At 38.9% G+C, this 17,504-nt stretch overlaps 1 protein-coding gene across 1 annotated transcript in view; it reads left to right on the plus strand.

Annotated features, from left to right (window-relative positions):
• Positions 1–1,728: 1,728 nt before the first annotated feature.
• LOC138615970 (gamma-aminobutyric acid receptor subunit pi) overlaps positions 1,729–17,504 on the plus strand; it is a 58,036-nt gene continuing 42,260 nt past the window's right edge. The window contains exons 1-2 of the mRNA XM_069689879.1: positions 1,729–1,956; positions 13,132–13,221. Of these exons, the coding sequence (XP_069545980.1) occupies positions 13,169–13,221 (53 nt within the window). The 5' untranslated portion in view covers positions 1,729–1,956; positions 13,132–13,168. The remainder of the gene's footprint in view (positions 1,957–13,131; positions 13,222–17,504) is intronic.

Below are 17,504 nucleotides of genomic sequence, written 5' to 3' on the forward strand. Positions count from 1 at the left end.
ATAGAATAGAATAGAATAATAGAAAAGCAATAAAATAGCAAAATAGCAGTAAAAAAAATATAAAATGCACAGTATAGTACAGTATATATCTATATATATTATATACAGTACAGTATATATCTATATATATTCAAACAAACCAAGAAACACAGTCAACAGTGTTATTGTTCTGTGATGGATTTTGCCAGAGGTGAGTTATTGTACAGTCTTATTGCAGGTGGTAACACTACAGAGAGCACAAAGGAAGAGATTTGTTTTGTTAATCTGACGTGGATTTTATTCATTTGTTGACTGGTTTTATATTAATGGATGGGTATATTTCAAGCAATATACAGGGAGATTATCGTCATAGAAATTGTGCACATGTAATTTATAATGATATGCTACAGTATATTTATTTTTTACCACAATTTCTCCCTTATCTGTGCTTGTGGAAAAATGACCTCATTCTGCTTTTTGCATTTATCATAAGAACTAGAATACCAAGCAGGATGAGACATAACAAAAGTGCAGGGCCAACATTTTAATAAAAGAAAGTGTCACATTTAAAGGGTATGAGCCACAAGGTTGCAAGACTTTGACCTTTATATTTTTTAGCACCCCCCAGCAACTAAGTGTAAGTGAATAAAGAATGAATAAGGGTGAATAAGGTTGCTAGAATATCACTACCTTCTTTTTTTCTTAATATGTTCCTATGTTGTTGTTTTAACTGATCCCAAAACTCTTTGAAAGTCACAAGACATTTGGATAATATTTGTTTTTCCTGGTGTTCTGTTCTTGAACTCTCATTGAAATACAGTGAAATGTAAGGGTTAAAGCTAGATTCAGTTTTAATGATCCCCATAGGGATAGTCCTCTCTTTGCTTTCCCCCCCCCATCACAGTAAGGTCAGAGGTCAGAGTCAGCTCCAAAGCAGACTCCCCGGAGGTGGAAACATAACAAACATGGATGAAAGGGATTCATTGTCCTGCATGTATTGTCAGCCATGTAGCTGAATGGCTGTTTGTCAACAGAGGGACTTAACCGTCTATCGCTTGGATGGTGGTCTTTTTACAACCACTAAGGCACTCTTCTGTTCTACCATACACTGACTGAGCTCCAACAGTTATGGCACACATGTGAGCAAAGGTCGGATCAGTTGCTGCCTGACTGACTGACTGCCCCTCACTCCCTTTGGGGCGTTATGGATGGAAGTGTTGCTTGTACGCCCACTCAGAGGCGAAGAGGTGAGGCCTGGGGATGGTTGTCAAGCCCCATCCATCAGAGCCCAACACCTTGCCACAAGGTACCCCATCCTGACTTGTAGCCCATGAGCCTTCTTTTCTGAATGTTTAAGCAACCTATTTTTCTTTGTGTGAGGCTGATTAGAAAGTATAATAGCTGTAAGTGCTGCTGCGAAGCGTTAAATGTGCACTGACACGATTATTGTCACTTGATTTCTTCAAAGTACCAGAATAGAGATGGGGATGATAATATAGTTGTGTTTTGTGTCAGTATAGATTCTATTATGTATCCTGCTTTTAATGTGAAGGAGGGATAAAAGACAGAAAGAAAACCATACAGCTCCAAGGTTTTAGTTGTAGCAATAGATATAATTTCCCCCCTATTATTGTAATAGAAGGGTGACACCCAGCAGTCAGCATCATGAGAGGTTTTCTGGGATTCATCTTGGGCAGCTTTGGAAACTCTAAATCAGCTGCGCGTTCATGGCGTGCGTCATTGCGCAGCATCGCGTCCAGCCCATAGTGGTTAATGGCAAGCCGCTGACAGAACACAACCAGTTGTTTGTGCGGGCATATGCATGCGCGGATCAGCAGGTGCTGTCTCTAAAAAAACAACACTGGATGGAAGTCGTGGTTGCAGCAACAGCGATCTGAGGGAAAACTCACATTACGGACTGTTATTTCGAGGATGCGCTGCCATATGTGACATGTTCGCGGTTTTCGGCAGACACAGGTAAAGTTCAGATTTAACTTCAGTAATCTGTTTTTTGTTTTTTTTTGCTTAACATGATTGTGGCACTTGTCCATGTTTGGTGCGCTCAAAATGTTGAAAATGTTTCTTGTTTTTTGTGCGCTTCCTCTTACCAGCGCAACTTTGAATGCAGCATGCCGTCTCAGGCAGGTTGGATACTAAAGTCCGCTGACGATTATAACTTTGATGTACGGAGGGATATTTTTCTGTAGTCGGAAAATATCCAAAACTCTAAAAAAAAAAAATCTCCGCGGTTGCTCATCGAGTCCAAGCTCATGTTGGTCGTTGTTACTTAATTGCCAAATGTGTGTGTGTGTGTGTGTGTGTGTGTGTGTGTGTGTGTGTGTGTGTGTGTGTGTGTGTCCATACGCGCCTCAGTGCGTGTGTGCGTCTTCCTCCTGAATTCTGCTGCTTTCAGTTAATTCTGCCCGTGTAAACTGCTGGTGCATCAGAGCGTTGATGATTCTCTTTTCCTTGATGTGCATGAGGGTTGAGGAGGTTAACACGTTTTTGCTTAACCACACAAGCCTCTTAATCGTTGATTGATTTTTTTCCCCCAGGGCAATATTTTGGGGAGATTGTACCCTGACTCTCTCTCTTTCTTTTTTTAATTTTTTAATAAGACACACTGAAGTATTCCAACTGTGGTGCAACTCATAAGGCAAACTGCCACCTTTAATTGGGTACATGGAAGATTTTAAGGATGAGAGTTATAAAAAGTGCCAAGAAGGTTAATGTCAGGGATGAATTCAGCGGAGACCCTTAAGATAATGTGCAGTGTATTCATGGGAAGCAGGAGGAACTGGGCGGCACAAATACAGAATTTATCAGGGTTAAAAACATCCTGTGGCCATTTCCCAGCCAGACTTAACCTTGTGCATTATACAGTTTTTAAAAAAATTTTTTTTTATCAACGATGATGTCTACTTTGGCCAATGTTTCCCCAACAGCCCTGCATCAGATAAAAACAGTTAAGCTGTTAAATCAACAGACAAATGCTGGCAGCAATGCTATGATTCCACTACGATAAAAACTGTAATTAAAATCCTCCTAATGCTCCATGAAGCCTTATGGTGAGTTTCCCCGAGTTCTCCTCTAATTTCTCAAACTATATTTATCACAATTATAATGCCTGTAATCAGCGGAATAAGCACAGATTGTGAGGCACACTTGATTGGTGGAGATTCTTTTTGTTCACTCGTAGGGTGTACGAACTGCCAGCTGCTTTTCAGATTTTCAGATGCAGCTCTCAGTGCAGGCCAGCAGTTGCAAGAAGGCACGGGAGGGATGAGATTTACATAACTAGAGTTGTGTAGAGATAATGGAAAGGCTCTCTGTTATCATCAAAACTCCAAAGCTGAGAGTGGTGTTTTCCTCTCAGATGGACACTGGAGGAGATGAAGGGTTTTTGATTTTGATTTTTTTTTTTTTTTTAAACCTGCAGTTTCAAACACCAAATTGAACACCAGGAGTGGGTTGTCTTATTAGACATGTGACAGAACTGTCTTTGTTTTCAGTTTTGTTTTCTCTGTATTTATTATTCGTCCCTGTCTTTTTTTTTTTTTTTTTTACCTGCTTATTGACTGTTTTCTGTGGTCTGTAAAGCTAAATGGGAGCACAGCCTTGTGTCACTGGCTGCTGATTCATCTCAGTCATTTGGAGCACATCTGTTATGTCAGGTGCAGACCTTCTGACCCCACTTTTTGATTATGTTTTTTTCAAAGCAACATTTTTGGACATTCCAGGTTGGTTTGCAGCTCATTGCAGCAGCAGCTGTGTCACTTTCTGGTTCTTGTCTCATGGGACTTTGCGTTGACTCAGTGGCACAGTGTCATGTGTCATCAGTAATACAATCTGATGGCTCAAAGTCCTTCTGGTATTGTCCATTCATGTGCTGTCACAGCGTCCTGATGTTTCTTTTGAAAGACTGGTTTCCCTCAGGCTTTTCTTTGCTTACAGATTACATTTGATAGAAAGACCAAAGGTGTGGTCTGGAGGGGCCGCCAGTCACATACTGCACGTTTCAGTGGTTTGGGAAAGAGTCCAAATCCTTTTTATTTGTCAGTATTTCCCCATACCAGACATCAACTGATGAGTATCTGCAAACAGCTGCCTTCTATAAAATTAGAGTATTCTCCAAAACAACCTATCTATGGTGACTTGTAAAAGTGCAAAAAAACAGACTGTCCTCCCTTAAAACACTGCCATATAGGTTATCTATGCAAGCAGCTAATATGACCAACATTTCCTTTTTTGCGGCCTTTTATGTCTGTTGTAATTATGACGGAAGCATTGAACGAAGTCAGGTGACCTAGTTTGAAGGGTGACAAAGTCTGTGTTGGTGGTTGGATGGATCAAACACAAGACTTTCATTCCAAGAGGCTGTTGATGTCTTGTGTGTAAACAAAGTCAACGCCAACTTATTTGAACATAAGTTAAAGCAGTGCAGGTAAATGAACGTCCGTTACACCGAAGCCAAACGAGATCACACAACACCGATTCAACCAACCACCGCCAGATAGATCTCTGTATTTCACAAAATATGTTTTTATATCTGGTGTCTGGTGTGACATTCCCACGCTGGTCAGATGAATGCAAACAGCCCACGCTCTATGAGCAAAGCATTGCAGCCGTGCCCATAGAGTATGGCCAGTTTTCATACTAATTTGAACCCAAACCATGATCTTTCCCCAAGTAGTTTTGGTACACAACCAACCCTGACACAACATTAATCACGTGTTTTTTCATTTCCATGACAACAAAGATTCAGTACACCTGTCGCTGGTACTATCTTGTAGTCATGTTATTTTGGCTAATGAGCTATGCTGTTGTTTCAGTCTGAAGACATGTTGGTCCTATAGAGGATGCTAAAAACACTCATATATTGTTTTTGGGGTTCATTAGTTTCAGGAAAATATTGTGTTGCAAGAAGCATGAAGGACAGAGTTGTTAGAGCTTCTTAGCATACAGAAATCCTCAGTCCACCAAAAATAGTTTCATACGTTCTGAACCATCAGAATTAAGGATTTCATTACCTGCTGGTGTTATTTATTCAGGATGGCACTGCGTAACCCCAGAGCTCCATCAACAGAAATATTATATTGCAAGACTTTTCAACAAACTTAAACATCACACTTTATTTCCAATGTTACAGGCAGAGAAGTGAAACCAGGTAGAGTAGATACGTTAATTTTGATTATTGCAGGGAGGCATTGACATGTTGAATTTAATGAGTTTTTATAGTTATGTTTTACAAGTTCTTTAATATTTCCAAATCTCTTCCCATTGCTGGTCCTCTTTTACTTTATTTTATATACAGGTTACGTTTTTTTTTTTTTTTAAGATATAATGAATAAACAACATATAGCTATTTATGTTTTTATAGTATTCCACATCTAAGAGGCCACGTTTTCTGAGGTTGCTCCATTGATTCAGTCTTTCAGTGGCCTGAAACCACATGACTTTATCAAACCCATCGATACATTAATATTTGATTGTCTGATTATGTATGTGTATATGCATGATTGGTTGTCTTTCATATCTATTTTTTCATTCTTCTGTTTTCACTACAGACATTGAATGTTCATACTCATCACTAGCTTCCATTTTAAAGATTTGCCTTCTCACTCCTCCTCATCATCCACTCCACTGTCATCACTGCTGTATTTGCAAGCCTGCAGATTTTTCTCCCCATGGTGTATATTTAAAGCAGCAATGTTGCTAGCTCAGCCTAATAATAATGCAGAGTGATGGACACTGGGGACCTGTCTGGTATGATGATGAGGAGAAGAAGTCAGTCAGAGCCCAAATTAAAGCTTCTAAACCGGCAGATGAAACCGGGGAGGAGAGGTCTCCGCCTAGATGAAGTCCATCGAGTCCTGGAAGACTTCGCCGTGGTGCGTTTGAATGAGCGTGAGATAGAAAATGAGACTCAGAGGGTGTCTGTCAAGGAGGTGTGCTGAGGAGTGCCTTTTATATAATAAGAGATGTTGGTTAGGCTGTGGCGAGAACCTTAAAGACCCAACAATGAAAACATCACTGAGATACTTTGATAAGATAAAACTACCATACAGTGAAACGCTCTGTTACTCTGTTCCATCACTCTCAAATTGATGATTCTTTTTGAGTTATTTTTGCTTCAATGTACTTGTAGAATCTCTGAAGAACTTTTGAAGATCTAACAAAATAAGTAAATGGAGGGGGGAAGCTGGACTGACGTACGAAGCACTCGTGGCTGAAATGCTGTGGGACTTTTGTTCCCAGAGTCTTAATGAATGAGCTTTTCATGCATTCTGTATTAGTTTTTATGAGCACTATTACATACATCTCTCAAGTTTTTTATTCATCCTTTTTGCCGTAGTGTAACGTATTGTTTCTGCAACAGTTTAACATGCTGCAAATCCTGATGATTGACATTAAAGTACCCTGATTGATTAGATTAGATTAGATTGTATTAGATTAGATTAGATTAGATTAGATTAGATTAGATTAGATTAGATTAGATCTGATTAGAGAACCAAGGCTGTATCAAGTTAAACATCTTTTTTTTTTAAATTATCAATCACCTTGCTTTCATAGCTTTTCTTGTGACTGGATGGGTTGGATGTGGAGAATCATTTGTCTATTGAATGTATCACTAACTAAAAGAATCAGCCCAGAGGAGAAAAGCTGTTTGATGATCCAAGATTAGTTTTTGACATCACCGTTTTTTGTTTGGCAGAGATGGATTTCATTTGGTTTCAAATGAAACCAATCATACACAAGACATGATGAAAATGTGCTCAAAGTTTAGGTTACCCTAAGCAGATCACAGTAAGATGGTGAAGGCTTCAAGTAGCTAATGATGAACACCTTTATTGTGTTTTTTTGCTGCAGGTGTTAAAATGGTTATCGGTGAAATAACTCGAGCAAAGTGCCCCAACTAACAAAGACTGCTGAAGGCCAAGTCCAGAAACATCTACTGTATAACCTGGTTCAGATAGATTTTGTATTAGTGAGATAAAACCTCCAGATTGGACCTCTAATGGTCTTAAAAACAGTTTTGTTGCATTCATTCTGTCATGATAGGCTGCTTTTTTAGTGCCACATCAACCCCTCGCCTAATAACAATGATCACATTTGAAGTGAGGTATGCAGATTTGAATGTGGAAAAAGACAGCACAGGATTTGGATTTGAACTCAGCTCATATTAGCAGGTGTCATGAGAAAACAAGTCACCATTAATGGGTCAAGTAGCAATTCCTTTTTCTACAGTGTTTATACTTTCACCATTTTAGGTGTCTGAAATCAAAGTGTCAAAGTTATATCTGTCATGCAAAATATCATGGACACTAAAGAAAATCATATTCAAAACTTTTGTTAAATATCACGTATAATAATGATTTGCTTTGATATAGGTGTTTATAGTTATAACATACTCTCACAATAAATACTTCACCATCTCTGCTGGAGTTGCAGATGTGATTTGTGGGTTTCCTTTTTAGTATGAACCCTCAGACTTCCCTATCGACTTATTATGTCGACTGGAAACATAATTATCTCTCTCATTTATCAACAAGAGTCTGAAATCCAACTGTGCCGACTCAATCCTCATTTCCCCGCCATGGTATCTCGTTTACGATTCACAACCCGTTTGAATTCAGAGGTCCTTTTCTCAGGAAAGAGGTTTAAACTGTCACAGTTAAAGAGCCCAGGTGTATGTACCTACATTCATGGTGTCCTCATTATCCACACCAGTGAGCCAGCATACACAACTGTTATACCTTAATGGAGTCAAGCCGTTATTAATGCAATTAGTAACACCTGTGGCTTTTCAAGCAGTATCATGACATGAGCATGCTCATGTGTCATTACTAGCTGTTGGATTACATAAGCATTACATAACAATTACAGCATTTACATGTTCTATGGTAAACAGAAAAATGATGATTAGCTAACTGGATACTATATTTACACTATATAATTACATTTGTTATATTTTAGCTACTTTGGCACCCGCTGGTTACACTTTGGCAACTATCAAATATCACTAGTACAGTGCCTGTTGAAAATAGCCTGTTTGCCAGTACGATTTCTGGCTTGTGGTATTGCTGTGTAGCTTTCTTGAGAACAGCATGCTGTAGTTGAAGACACGCTTCACTACATCACCAGACATTTTTGTTTTATGTAATTTCATCATTTAATAGAGGAGATGGAGATGCTTTACCGCAGGTGTGTGATGTATCTCAGGCTGAATGAGGACCATAGGCAGGTAAACAATAATTCGGTAAACCTGTGTACTTTTAGCCAACAGTAGTGCTAACATTAGCTACTTAACAACAGGTCATGGAAGTTAAATGTGATTTAACTGAGAAAATTAAATTTTATATTTAAAATATCCAGTGGTGGAACTTAACAACGTACATTTACTTATGTATATGTTTCTCACAGACAGCACCGATATAAATATATGATGATGTATAGTTTTGCTGTAGATTAAACTACCCAAGCATGTAGTTATTAAATTATCCCAACCTTAAACTATAGGAATACAATGCAACATACACAGAAAATGCAGCTCTTTGCTTGACCTCGTCACGACGGTAGTTTTTGTTATTTGGCCTATGTGAAATTTAAAGTGAAAAAACTTGGCCGCTGCTCCTAAGTGTTTTAACAGTAGTTAGGATAGGCGTGTTCTTCATGCATTTTTGACGTATTTTGCAGTCGCCTTTTTATGAAAATGTATTAATATCGAACGTGTCGCCCATGTCGCATGTCCAAATCACACAAAAGGCGCAGACTTGGGTCCCCAGCTACACATATACTGAGTTTGAAGCAGATGGGACGAACGGTTGTGGAGATACGCCAAGGAGAGACTGATAGACAGAGATTTCTGAAATTATATAAAGAGATCATTGGTGAAGTTCATGATTTTGATTAACCATAAAATAAATAAACAACAAGCAACACTGTCATTTTTTTCGTTTTATGTAAAACGAATGTAGGGAAGTGAACGGCTGGGGAAACCGGTGAAATGGGGTATGAACAAGCAGCTCGGAGGCCACAAAGGTTGACATGTTATTGATGTGACTCATTCGGTATATGCCTAGAAATAAGTACTTTGAAGAGCAACAAAGGAGAGAAAAGTCAGAGAATTAGACGAAGTGACTCAGTTCTGCCTAACATATCTTTTTATATTTGCTGCTGCCCTTTTCAAGTCAGCTTAAAATCAAATTGCCAACAGCTGGAGTCACAGATGAAAGACAGGCATCACTTTGGAGGGCTGTTACCCATCCTCCAACATTACAGTGCCCTTCATCAGGATGGTCACTGAGCTCAGGCAGATGCTTGGACAGTTTTGACAGACAGGCGTGGGCTGAAAAGGGGAGATAACCAGGCTTTAAGAAGGCTGACGAACCTGAAGCACCAATACCTGTGAAACAATATGAAACTGACTTTTTAGGGTGATCGTTTAAAAGAATTATTAAATCATTTCTGAGTGAGAGTGTGAGTAATTGAAGAGATACAATGCATTATACAGGAAAGACTGAACTGCCAACCTGATACCAAGCCGAAGTGTCGTCAAGCAAAGGATACTGTGTCAGTATCATATTTTGCCTTCTCGAACCGTATGACTTTAGTTGCACTTCATCACATGACCTCCTTATTTGACCCTGGTCATAAATGCATGTACTTTTCACACCTAGGCGAGGCAAAGCGTAACACTGACACGGTATCCTCTGGTGGAGAATCAGTGTGTATTCGGGGTTTTGGGTTTCACAGGCTGAAGTTGCATATTGTTAACATTGTATAGATAATGGGTGATGTAAACTTACTTTAACTGTGAGTAACACACAAATAGTCATTTCAAAAAGTAATTTCCACTCCACAAATACATTTTATAGCATCAGATTTCAATATTTTTACAATACTCACATATCAAACTTTTCAATATCTTCCATTGATATAAACTAAATAGTTTAAATACCCTTTGTGAAGTAAGTCAAATATTTGCATATTGTTCGGTGCAAAACTTTGTCAAACAGGTCTTCAAGGGTATCCCTGATACCTTGAATAGCACTCCATGTTTCTGTAAAGTGCTGCAGTACACTGACCAAATTGCTTCCAGGAGAGTGGACGTGATTCAGTTCTTTTAGCAACAAATTAACAAGTTGGTGTAGGTAATTATTTATAATGGCAGCCTTCTGTAGGAGTACAAACAAAAGTGTGGTCTGGAAAGGATGAGCTGAATGTCAAATAAATACATTTAATATGCAAAATAGAACATTATAATTTGTATGTGCAAAGAGCAGGAACACATTTTTTTCAAAATAAGTTCTCTTTAACTCTTAAAATGATGAAAACACTTTCACAGTAATTCCCCTCACACCACAGCTTTGATTTGCAGCCCTCTTTATACTGGTTGGGTGGGGAATCAGTTCAAAAGCAACACACTTATATTTGGTTATAAACATCCTTCATTTAGTTTAAATCAGTCTCAAGTGTTGCACTATTTAATGTACATTCAGGAGGTGTTTCAATGATTTTACATTAATATTTACTCACCTGACTTAACCTTCACATATAGAACATACTCATCTTTTAAATGTTACACTGTAACAACAATAAAAATAAAGTCTAATTGGAATTGTACAGAAATGTTAAAAGTGGTTCGGAGGAAAAAAGGTAACTGAAGAGACTAAAGTGTTTGTGTGACTGTTTGTACATTTCATGTTTGGTTACAGAGGTAAACTTGATTGTTAAAAGGTTGTGAAATGCAGCTTCTCCAATGTATTTTGTGGCTGCATTATGTTGTGGATGTTTCTGTTTGCAGTGAAACTACAGGAACTTGGTCAGATTTTGTATCAAAACTGATCCATGTTGACAAAACAGATTTAAAGCATTAATTCAATGTTTTAGAAATACACCTGGTTGCTTTCTTGCAGAGTTAGACCCTTACAGAAAAACGACACGAATATCATACGTGAAAAAACTCATCTGTTCACATGTGACCTAATACACATGATTGTGTGATGGGAAACATGTATTTTGCACATGGGAAAAGTGGTTTTGGAATGTTTTCATGGTGTAATGTGTGAAGCCATGTAGATTCCCATGTGAAAACTTTTCCACAGATCTTCCCCATGTAATCATATGGTGCAACATGTGGTAAACATGTGTCATTGCCATGATTACATGTTGTGATGTGGAAAACATTGGAAACGCACATGTTTTTTTCTGTAAGGGGACTTTTAGATGTTCTTTAACTATAATGCCACAGGTCAGGTCGGTTTAGCGAAGAGACTGGATTGGGGACGTCTAAAGCTCTTCAGTTATCATATTATGAGCTGCTTTTAGCCTTTAGCCTAATTGAAAGATAGCAATGTGATATTGATATTGATCTTGATATTGATATTGATATTAATTTAGCTTGCATCCAAAACGCAACTATGCATATATTCCAAAATGCCAGGTAATCCCTTTTAAATTGTTTCCAAAAAAAAAAAATAAAGTCCTGTGTCCTATTTTTTAATATTATGAAAACAATTAAAATCTCAGTTTCAATGAAAACAGATGAATACACATGCATTTTTTTTTAATATGAACCGAGTTGCTCATGAGTCATAATGCATGACAGCTGAATGAGATTATCAGAAGTGAGTCAAAACTTTAAACATTCCTGTCATCTCTGTCAAGATCAGTCATGTCATTTATTGCTCCCCGTTTGGCTGCGGCACAGTTGGCAGCAAAGACAGGAAGTGGGCCAAACTGTAGCTTCACTGTTTCTCAAATTATGACCAAAATGTATGCAGACAAGTCCTCAATGTCACAGTGTGTGCAGGGAATATGATAAATATAGTGCTGATTAATGTGTCTGTAAATTTAAAATTGAATACAGTGCTGTGATTTGTTACTGTACATGCTGTCAGTTGCTACGTAGATCCTGTCAGTGATAATGCCCAACCCGGCAAAACATGAAATAAACTCGCCGGTCCACTACAGCAAAATGTGAAATAGCCACACTTTGGCCCGTCTAGGCGTGGCAGTTTCACATTTTCGGGAAATGAAATATACTGCATGCATACAGCCACATGATTTGCAGGTAAATGAAACTTTTAGGAAAAATGCATGGTTGGGGTTTGTGACGAAAAACGTGGTTGGGGAACAAAAACAACTCAAGATCAATGTCATCACCTCCTGGATTCAAACCTCTGCTTCCCACATGACAGTCTCTGATTCATAGCACCATGCAAGCCCTCCTACTTCTCTCTACCACCAAAAAATGTCCGTTGTATTGGGTCACATGATCCTTCATTACATTACTGTTACATGCATGTAAGTTTCATGCTTACAAAACGTGAAATGCCTCAAGTTTTTCTGTTGTTGACGGGTGTGTCTAGTTCACGCTTTGCAGTGATACTGGTTTGTAATGCCATGTCTCACCTGCTCCACAACCGTTTCACTGTGTTATGTAACATTATTACCAACAGGTCTTACTGTGTTTGACAGCTTGCACTACTGTGAAGGCACTTTTAACACCACAGCCACAGAAATCTGCTTTCAACTTTCCATTAAGTATTTCCTTCTCTCAGCTTGCCGTCCACAGCAGTCGAATCTCGCTGGTTAAGTCACTTCAGTCTCTAAAGGTTTTCTGTCTGCTTTCATCTGAAGAGAGGCAGAGGCAAAGTCTCCAGCTTACAGAGCCAGACTTGGAGTTTGGGTGAAGTCATTAACGGGAGGTCATTATGCTGTTGAGAGAACGTCCCTGAGGCATATCAGTGCTGTTACTCGCTTCAGTGTAATTTAGAAATACGTCAAATAAAGACTGTCCTACATTTAGGTGACTGTGAGAGAATCTGTAGAAGATAACCAAGTGGCACAGTGAAGCTGCCGTTTCCTGGGTGATGGAAGTCATCTCAGTGAAAAAATATTTGCGGAGCTGTATACTGTAATGATTAAAGATAGGAAAAGGGGGGCACGGACCATCTTTGCTGCCTGCGAGCTGAAAATGGCAGATCTCAAACTCTTCCTCTGCACAAGTACTATGGTGCATCCCTGTTGACATTCATCAAATATTTTCAAAAGGGAACAAAATCAATATTTTCTGAATCTACGATCATCACTCGATTCTCTTTAAAATGTGTGTTTTTTTTTGTCCCTTGTGTGCTCTTATTGCAGATAAATTCCACCTGGCGTATTCACTCCTTCTGCAGTCATGGCTCTCTCTGTATCTGGAGGGACCGTGTTCACCATCCTCCTCATTAGCAGGTAAGACCACGGACAGTAGAAGAAATACAACCACTGGGATCTACGAACCCACAGCCGTCCTAACAGGCAGGGAGTATAATCAAGTCATGTCAGATTGTAATTTGTAACAACACCAAATCTTTGTATGCAGTGAGCTCAGGAAGACAAAAGAGAGATATAGCCTACTTGGTTGTATCATTTTCTTGTGTGACATCAATACTCAATAACAACTCCCCATGCATCAGACAAGAAGCAGTGAAATTCCATCGTCACGTTGATGACGCTGCTGAGCAGAACCGATGAGGCATGATCCGGCACCACATGCATTGGTCATTGCATACAATTGGTGTTATAATCCCTGCGGAGGTCATATGGAGAGAATGATGGGATGTTTTGATGCACATTTGTCTGTTATTGTGAAGAGAAGCCTCTCCTCTTTCTTCCAGTTTATTCTCAAAGCACAGAGTGCCCTTTGCACATTTTAGATAAGGCAAACCCTCTGGGTCTTACTGAATTTTGCTGTAAGATATTCTTTGTATAGTGCAGCGCCTCTTTGCACAATCAGCTGGAGGGTTATTGTGCTATAGCAGGTTTCCTGCTGCACTAGTGTGTTTTCAAATGCCAAATACCAGACCTGGAGTGTTCAGGCATGACATAAGTTAACTCCAGAAATTTGTGAGCTTTCAGATGAAAACTGATCCCCGAAAAGTGCCCAAAAGTAAAGGTCTTCATTAGTTAGCCTGGTTTACTGAGACCTGACCTCTGACCTGAATCCTAGCCACACCCCTGTTACATTCAAGTCAGGTTGGTCTGACTTTAATCCTCTGAAACCAAGCAGTTTCTGAACACTTACAGTGCATCCGGAGAGTATTCACAGCGCTTCACTTTTTCCACATTTTGTTGTTACAGCCTTATTCCATAATGGATTTAATTCATGTTTTTCCTCAAAATGTACATGTACATGTACATATTGGACTGTTTTCACTTTTAAAACCTTGACAAACCCCTCTCCGTGCTCTCCATCCGTCTCCTCTGTGCAAAACAAAAAGGGAAAATGGAATTGTTGTCACGTCACTGTTGGCCATCGCTGAGTCATTCAAGGCTTACCAGTTGCATTACAAAGCACAGCATTTTTTTTTCATCCTTTTTTATTCCTACAGAATCTGGATCGTGTAAACAGTTCATCTTTTGGAAAATTTAGTTGAAACACACAAAAATCAGTTTCAAGAGTCAGATCATCATTAACTCCCATTTGGAAAGAAGACAAAATGTTTTGCATGCACCTGTGGTGCTCGGGCTGCTTCCTGTTTGCAACTGTAAAATCTAGGAACATAATTTTTGTCTTTGTTTTAGTGAAAGGATGTGCAGCCCAACATTAAATGGTTTTACAAATTCAAGTTAACTTTAACTTCTTTAACTTTGCAGCATTTCAGCACCAAAGGTTCACATGTATGTTGGGCACACTTTTGTCCACAAATCTTAATGGTTTTAGGATATCTTGTGTTTTTATGAAAGAAATCTAGGTTTTTATGCGATTTCATCTCTCATTGTTGCACATTTGATGGACTTGTAGATCATTGCATATTATGAACATATATCCCACTAATCAAACTTTTTGTTGTTTTTATCCGTTTAAAAAACAGTTTTACAGACAAACTTATTTTGAGTAATGTAATAAAAAGTCACTGATTTCAAATCAGAACAAACAGCTCAGTATGTAAGCGATATGACCTCCATGACATTGTGTTTTATGGAGACCCTGGGAAGTTGATTTATCATGCTCTGCAGGCCATCAGCCAACCCTCTCAGTGCTCAGCTCTGAAGCTTTGATAGCTTTAGTATGATTAGGAAAGATGGCTTGTCCTCTGTCAGCTGAATACAAATGTTCTACAACCATTTCTAGCAACATGCATGGCCACAATATTGACCGAAAAGCTTTATAAAAAACGGCCTGTGACCTTGACAATGCTTAAACTGCCAAGACCTTCACCTCAAAACAAACAACCTCATTACAGGTCAAAAGTTGCAGCAATATAAGCTCATGAAGGGTCATGAGAGTCACGCATTCATCTGGCAGCAACGACTCACAGAGACATGAATGGCCTGGTTGAAAGACAGGACGCCACTAATTCATGTAGCTCAACATGTTTGCAAATGCCTGAGTGTCATTCGAGTTTCAGACATCTTCCTCCTTTCATGTTCCTGTGGCTGTCACTGAAAGCACTGGAGCATTATTTTTCTCCCCGAATATAAAGAACAAAGGAAGAAATTGAACAGGAGAAGAGGATCACAGCTGAACTTGTTATTATAACAAACAAAAAAAACAAGACTGTGTCAGCTGAGGCCGTCATCCATGACTGGGGCTGGCATATCAAATATTTACTGATTGTTGACTAAGCATGGCATTGGTGCAGACCACACATATGCTTTAGAGTCACTTCTAATTTATTGATTAGTGTATCCCAATTTTAACAAGATGTTTACATTGAGGCTGGTGTCTTTTGCAAGAGAATTAAAGAGTTAGAAATAACAAAAGGCACAACAAGAAAGTGAAAAATATGCACAGAGCAAACAAAGCACAAGAAAATAATGATGTATTTAACTGGCAACTTGAGTAATGTCTCTAAAGAGACAAAACAGAATAATATCTAATTGAGTGTTTGCTAAGATTCACCCCTATTGCTGGTTTCAGAAAGAGGTAGACAGGTTCAGGGTTCTCATTTCAGCTGGCAACTCAGTTTTTCCAGTTGAAATGACAGCCATTGCTGGCAGGTTTGATCAGCTTTAGCCGGGCCCCTGGAGCAGCACTGGGCTGTGCAGTACTCTTGGCATATAGTTGCGGAGCCACATTATTCCAGCTTCTGCATTGATGCACACTGGCCTAAAAAGCATATTCCCATACACAACATTGGAAAAGGAGTGGATTTTTCTGACCATTACAACTTGACTATTTTTATATTTAAAATTTTTTTCCTGGTTTGTTCCGAAAATGTTTGGAAAGTCAAGAAGTGCCTGATAACAATTTTATTTTATCCCATTCATATGTGAAAGCAGCCAACAGGAAGTCAGCCGGTTACACATTCTCTCTATGGGCTCAACTGAGAAGGAAACTAATGTTCATGCTCTACAAGCCCAAAATATTGGAAACATGTAGAACATCCAGTTACCTCATGATTGAAGCATGACGACCTTTTGATGCATACAGTATATGCCAGAGCAAAATTCATTTGAATGAATGTGGTGCTTTTTGGTAATCTGGTAGGCCCATGCAGTTCTCCTTAATACAGCCAGGGCCATATTAAGCTAATGAGCTAACATTAGCTTTAAAAATACAGTATATCTCCGGCTGACTTCATCCATAGACAAAATACTGGAATACACAATGAAACAGCATTGTTCTTAAATTCTAGTATAGGATTGGTACTGTGAATATGATAAGGACAACTTCGGTATCATACCGGTTCTAGCACAACCTTAACTCACAACTTCTCAGCTTACAAAGTTGTGCATGTTTTCAAATATTTTTTTCACACGAGTTCACGTATTTCGCAATATCTCGGGTAACTGTATTTGAAGGGATGTAAACTTCCCCAAATTCCACAAATTGAATGAAGAGAAGTTTATTCACTCTATTAGCCCCCATTAACAGCTTCCACACAGTGTGACATGCTACATGATGGCTGTACAAGTCAAGAACAACCTTTAACCCCACAAACTAATCCTAGCCTTGTTATGTGCTTCTTTGCTTCACACTCCTGTAGATAGGTAGTACGGTTGTTAGGTAAGGGCTCAAGTATCCTTGGCTATAAAAAAATAAAAGACGCCACCATTCAAACTCTTATGCAGTATATAGCGCAATGCTCTAGCTCAGGGGTCTTCAAAAACCAAGGACCCCCAAACTGATAGAGAGATGGAGCAGGGACCCCCTACTATATATATTGTATAAAATTGTGTTTTATATTAAACTGGAGGAGTGCAGGAGGCTTGGAGGGACAGGTCCAGGCAAGTCTGGCGCTGTGAGTGAACCGGTGCCCAGCTTGAGAGAGCTCCTGTGTTTCGATGAATGTGTGCATTTCTGACTGAAAAGATAACATATTCTGCCTCCATTTATTCATTCGCTACAATATGTTAATGTTTATTTAAAGACATTTAAATTTGTGGAAAATGTTTTTTTTTTTTTTTTAACTTGTCTAATCAACCAAAAAGAAAATTCAACGTAGATTTTCAGTCATATAATAACGTCATTTAACTCACGTAATATACGTGAAATAACTTAGGAAATCTTCTTAGCGTTAACCCAAACC

Source organism: Brachyistius frenatus, unplaced genomic scaffold, assembly GCF_029030835.1.
Source record: "Brachyistius frenatus isolate BFR_SWC_R1_liver_20210118 unplaced genomic scaffold, ASM2903083v1 Contig_8, whole genome shotgun sequence".
Lineage (NCBI taxonomy): Eukaryota > Metazoa > Chordata > Actinopteri > Embiotocidae > Brachyistius > Brachyistius frenatus.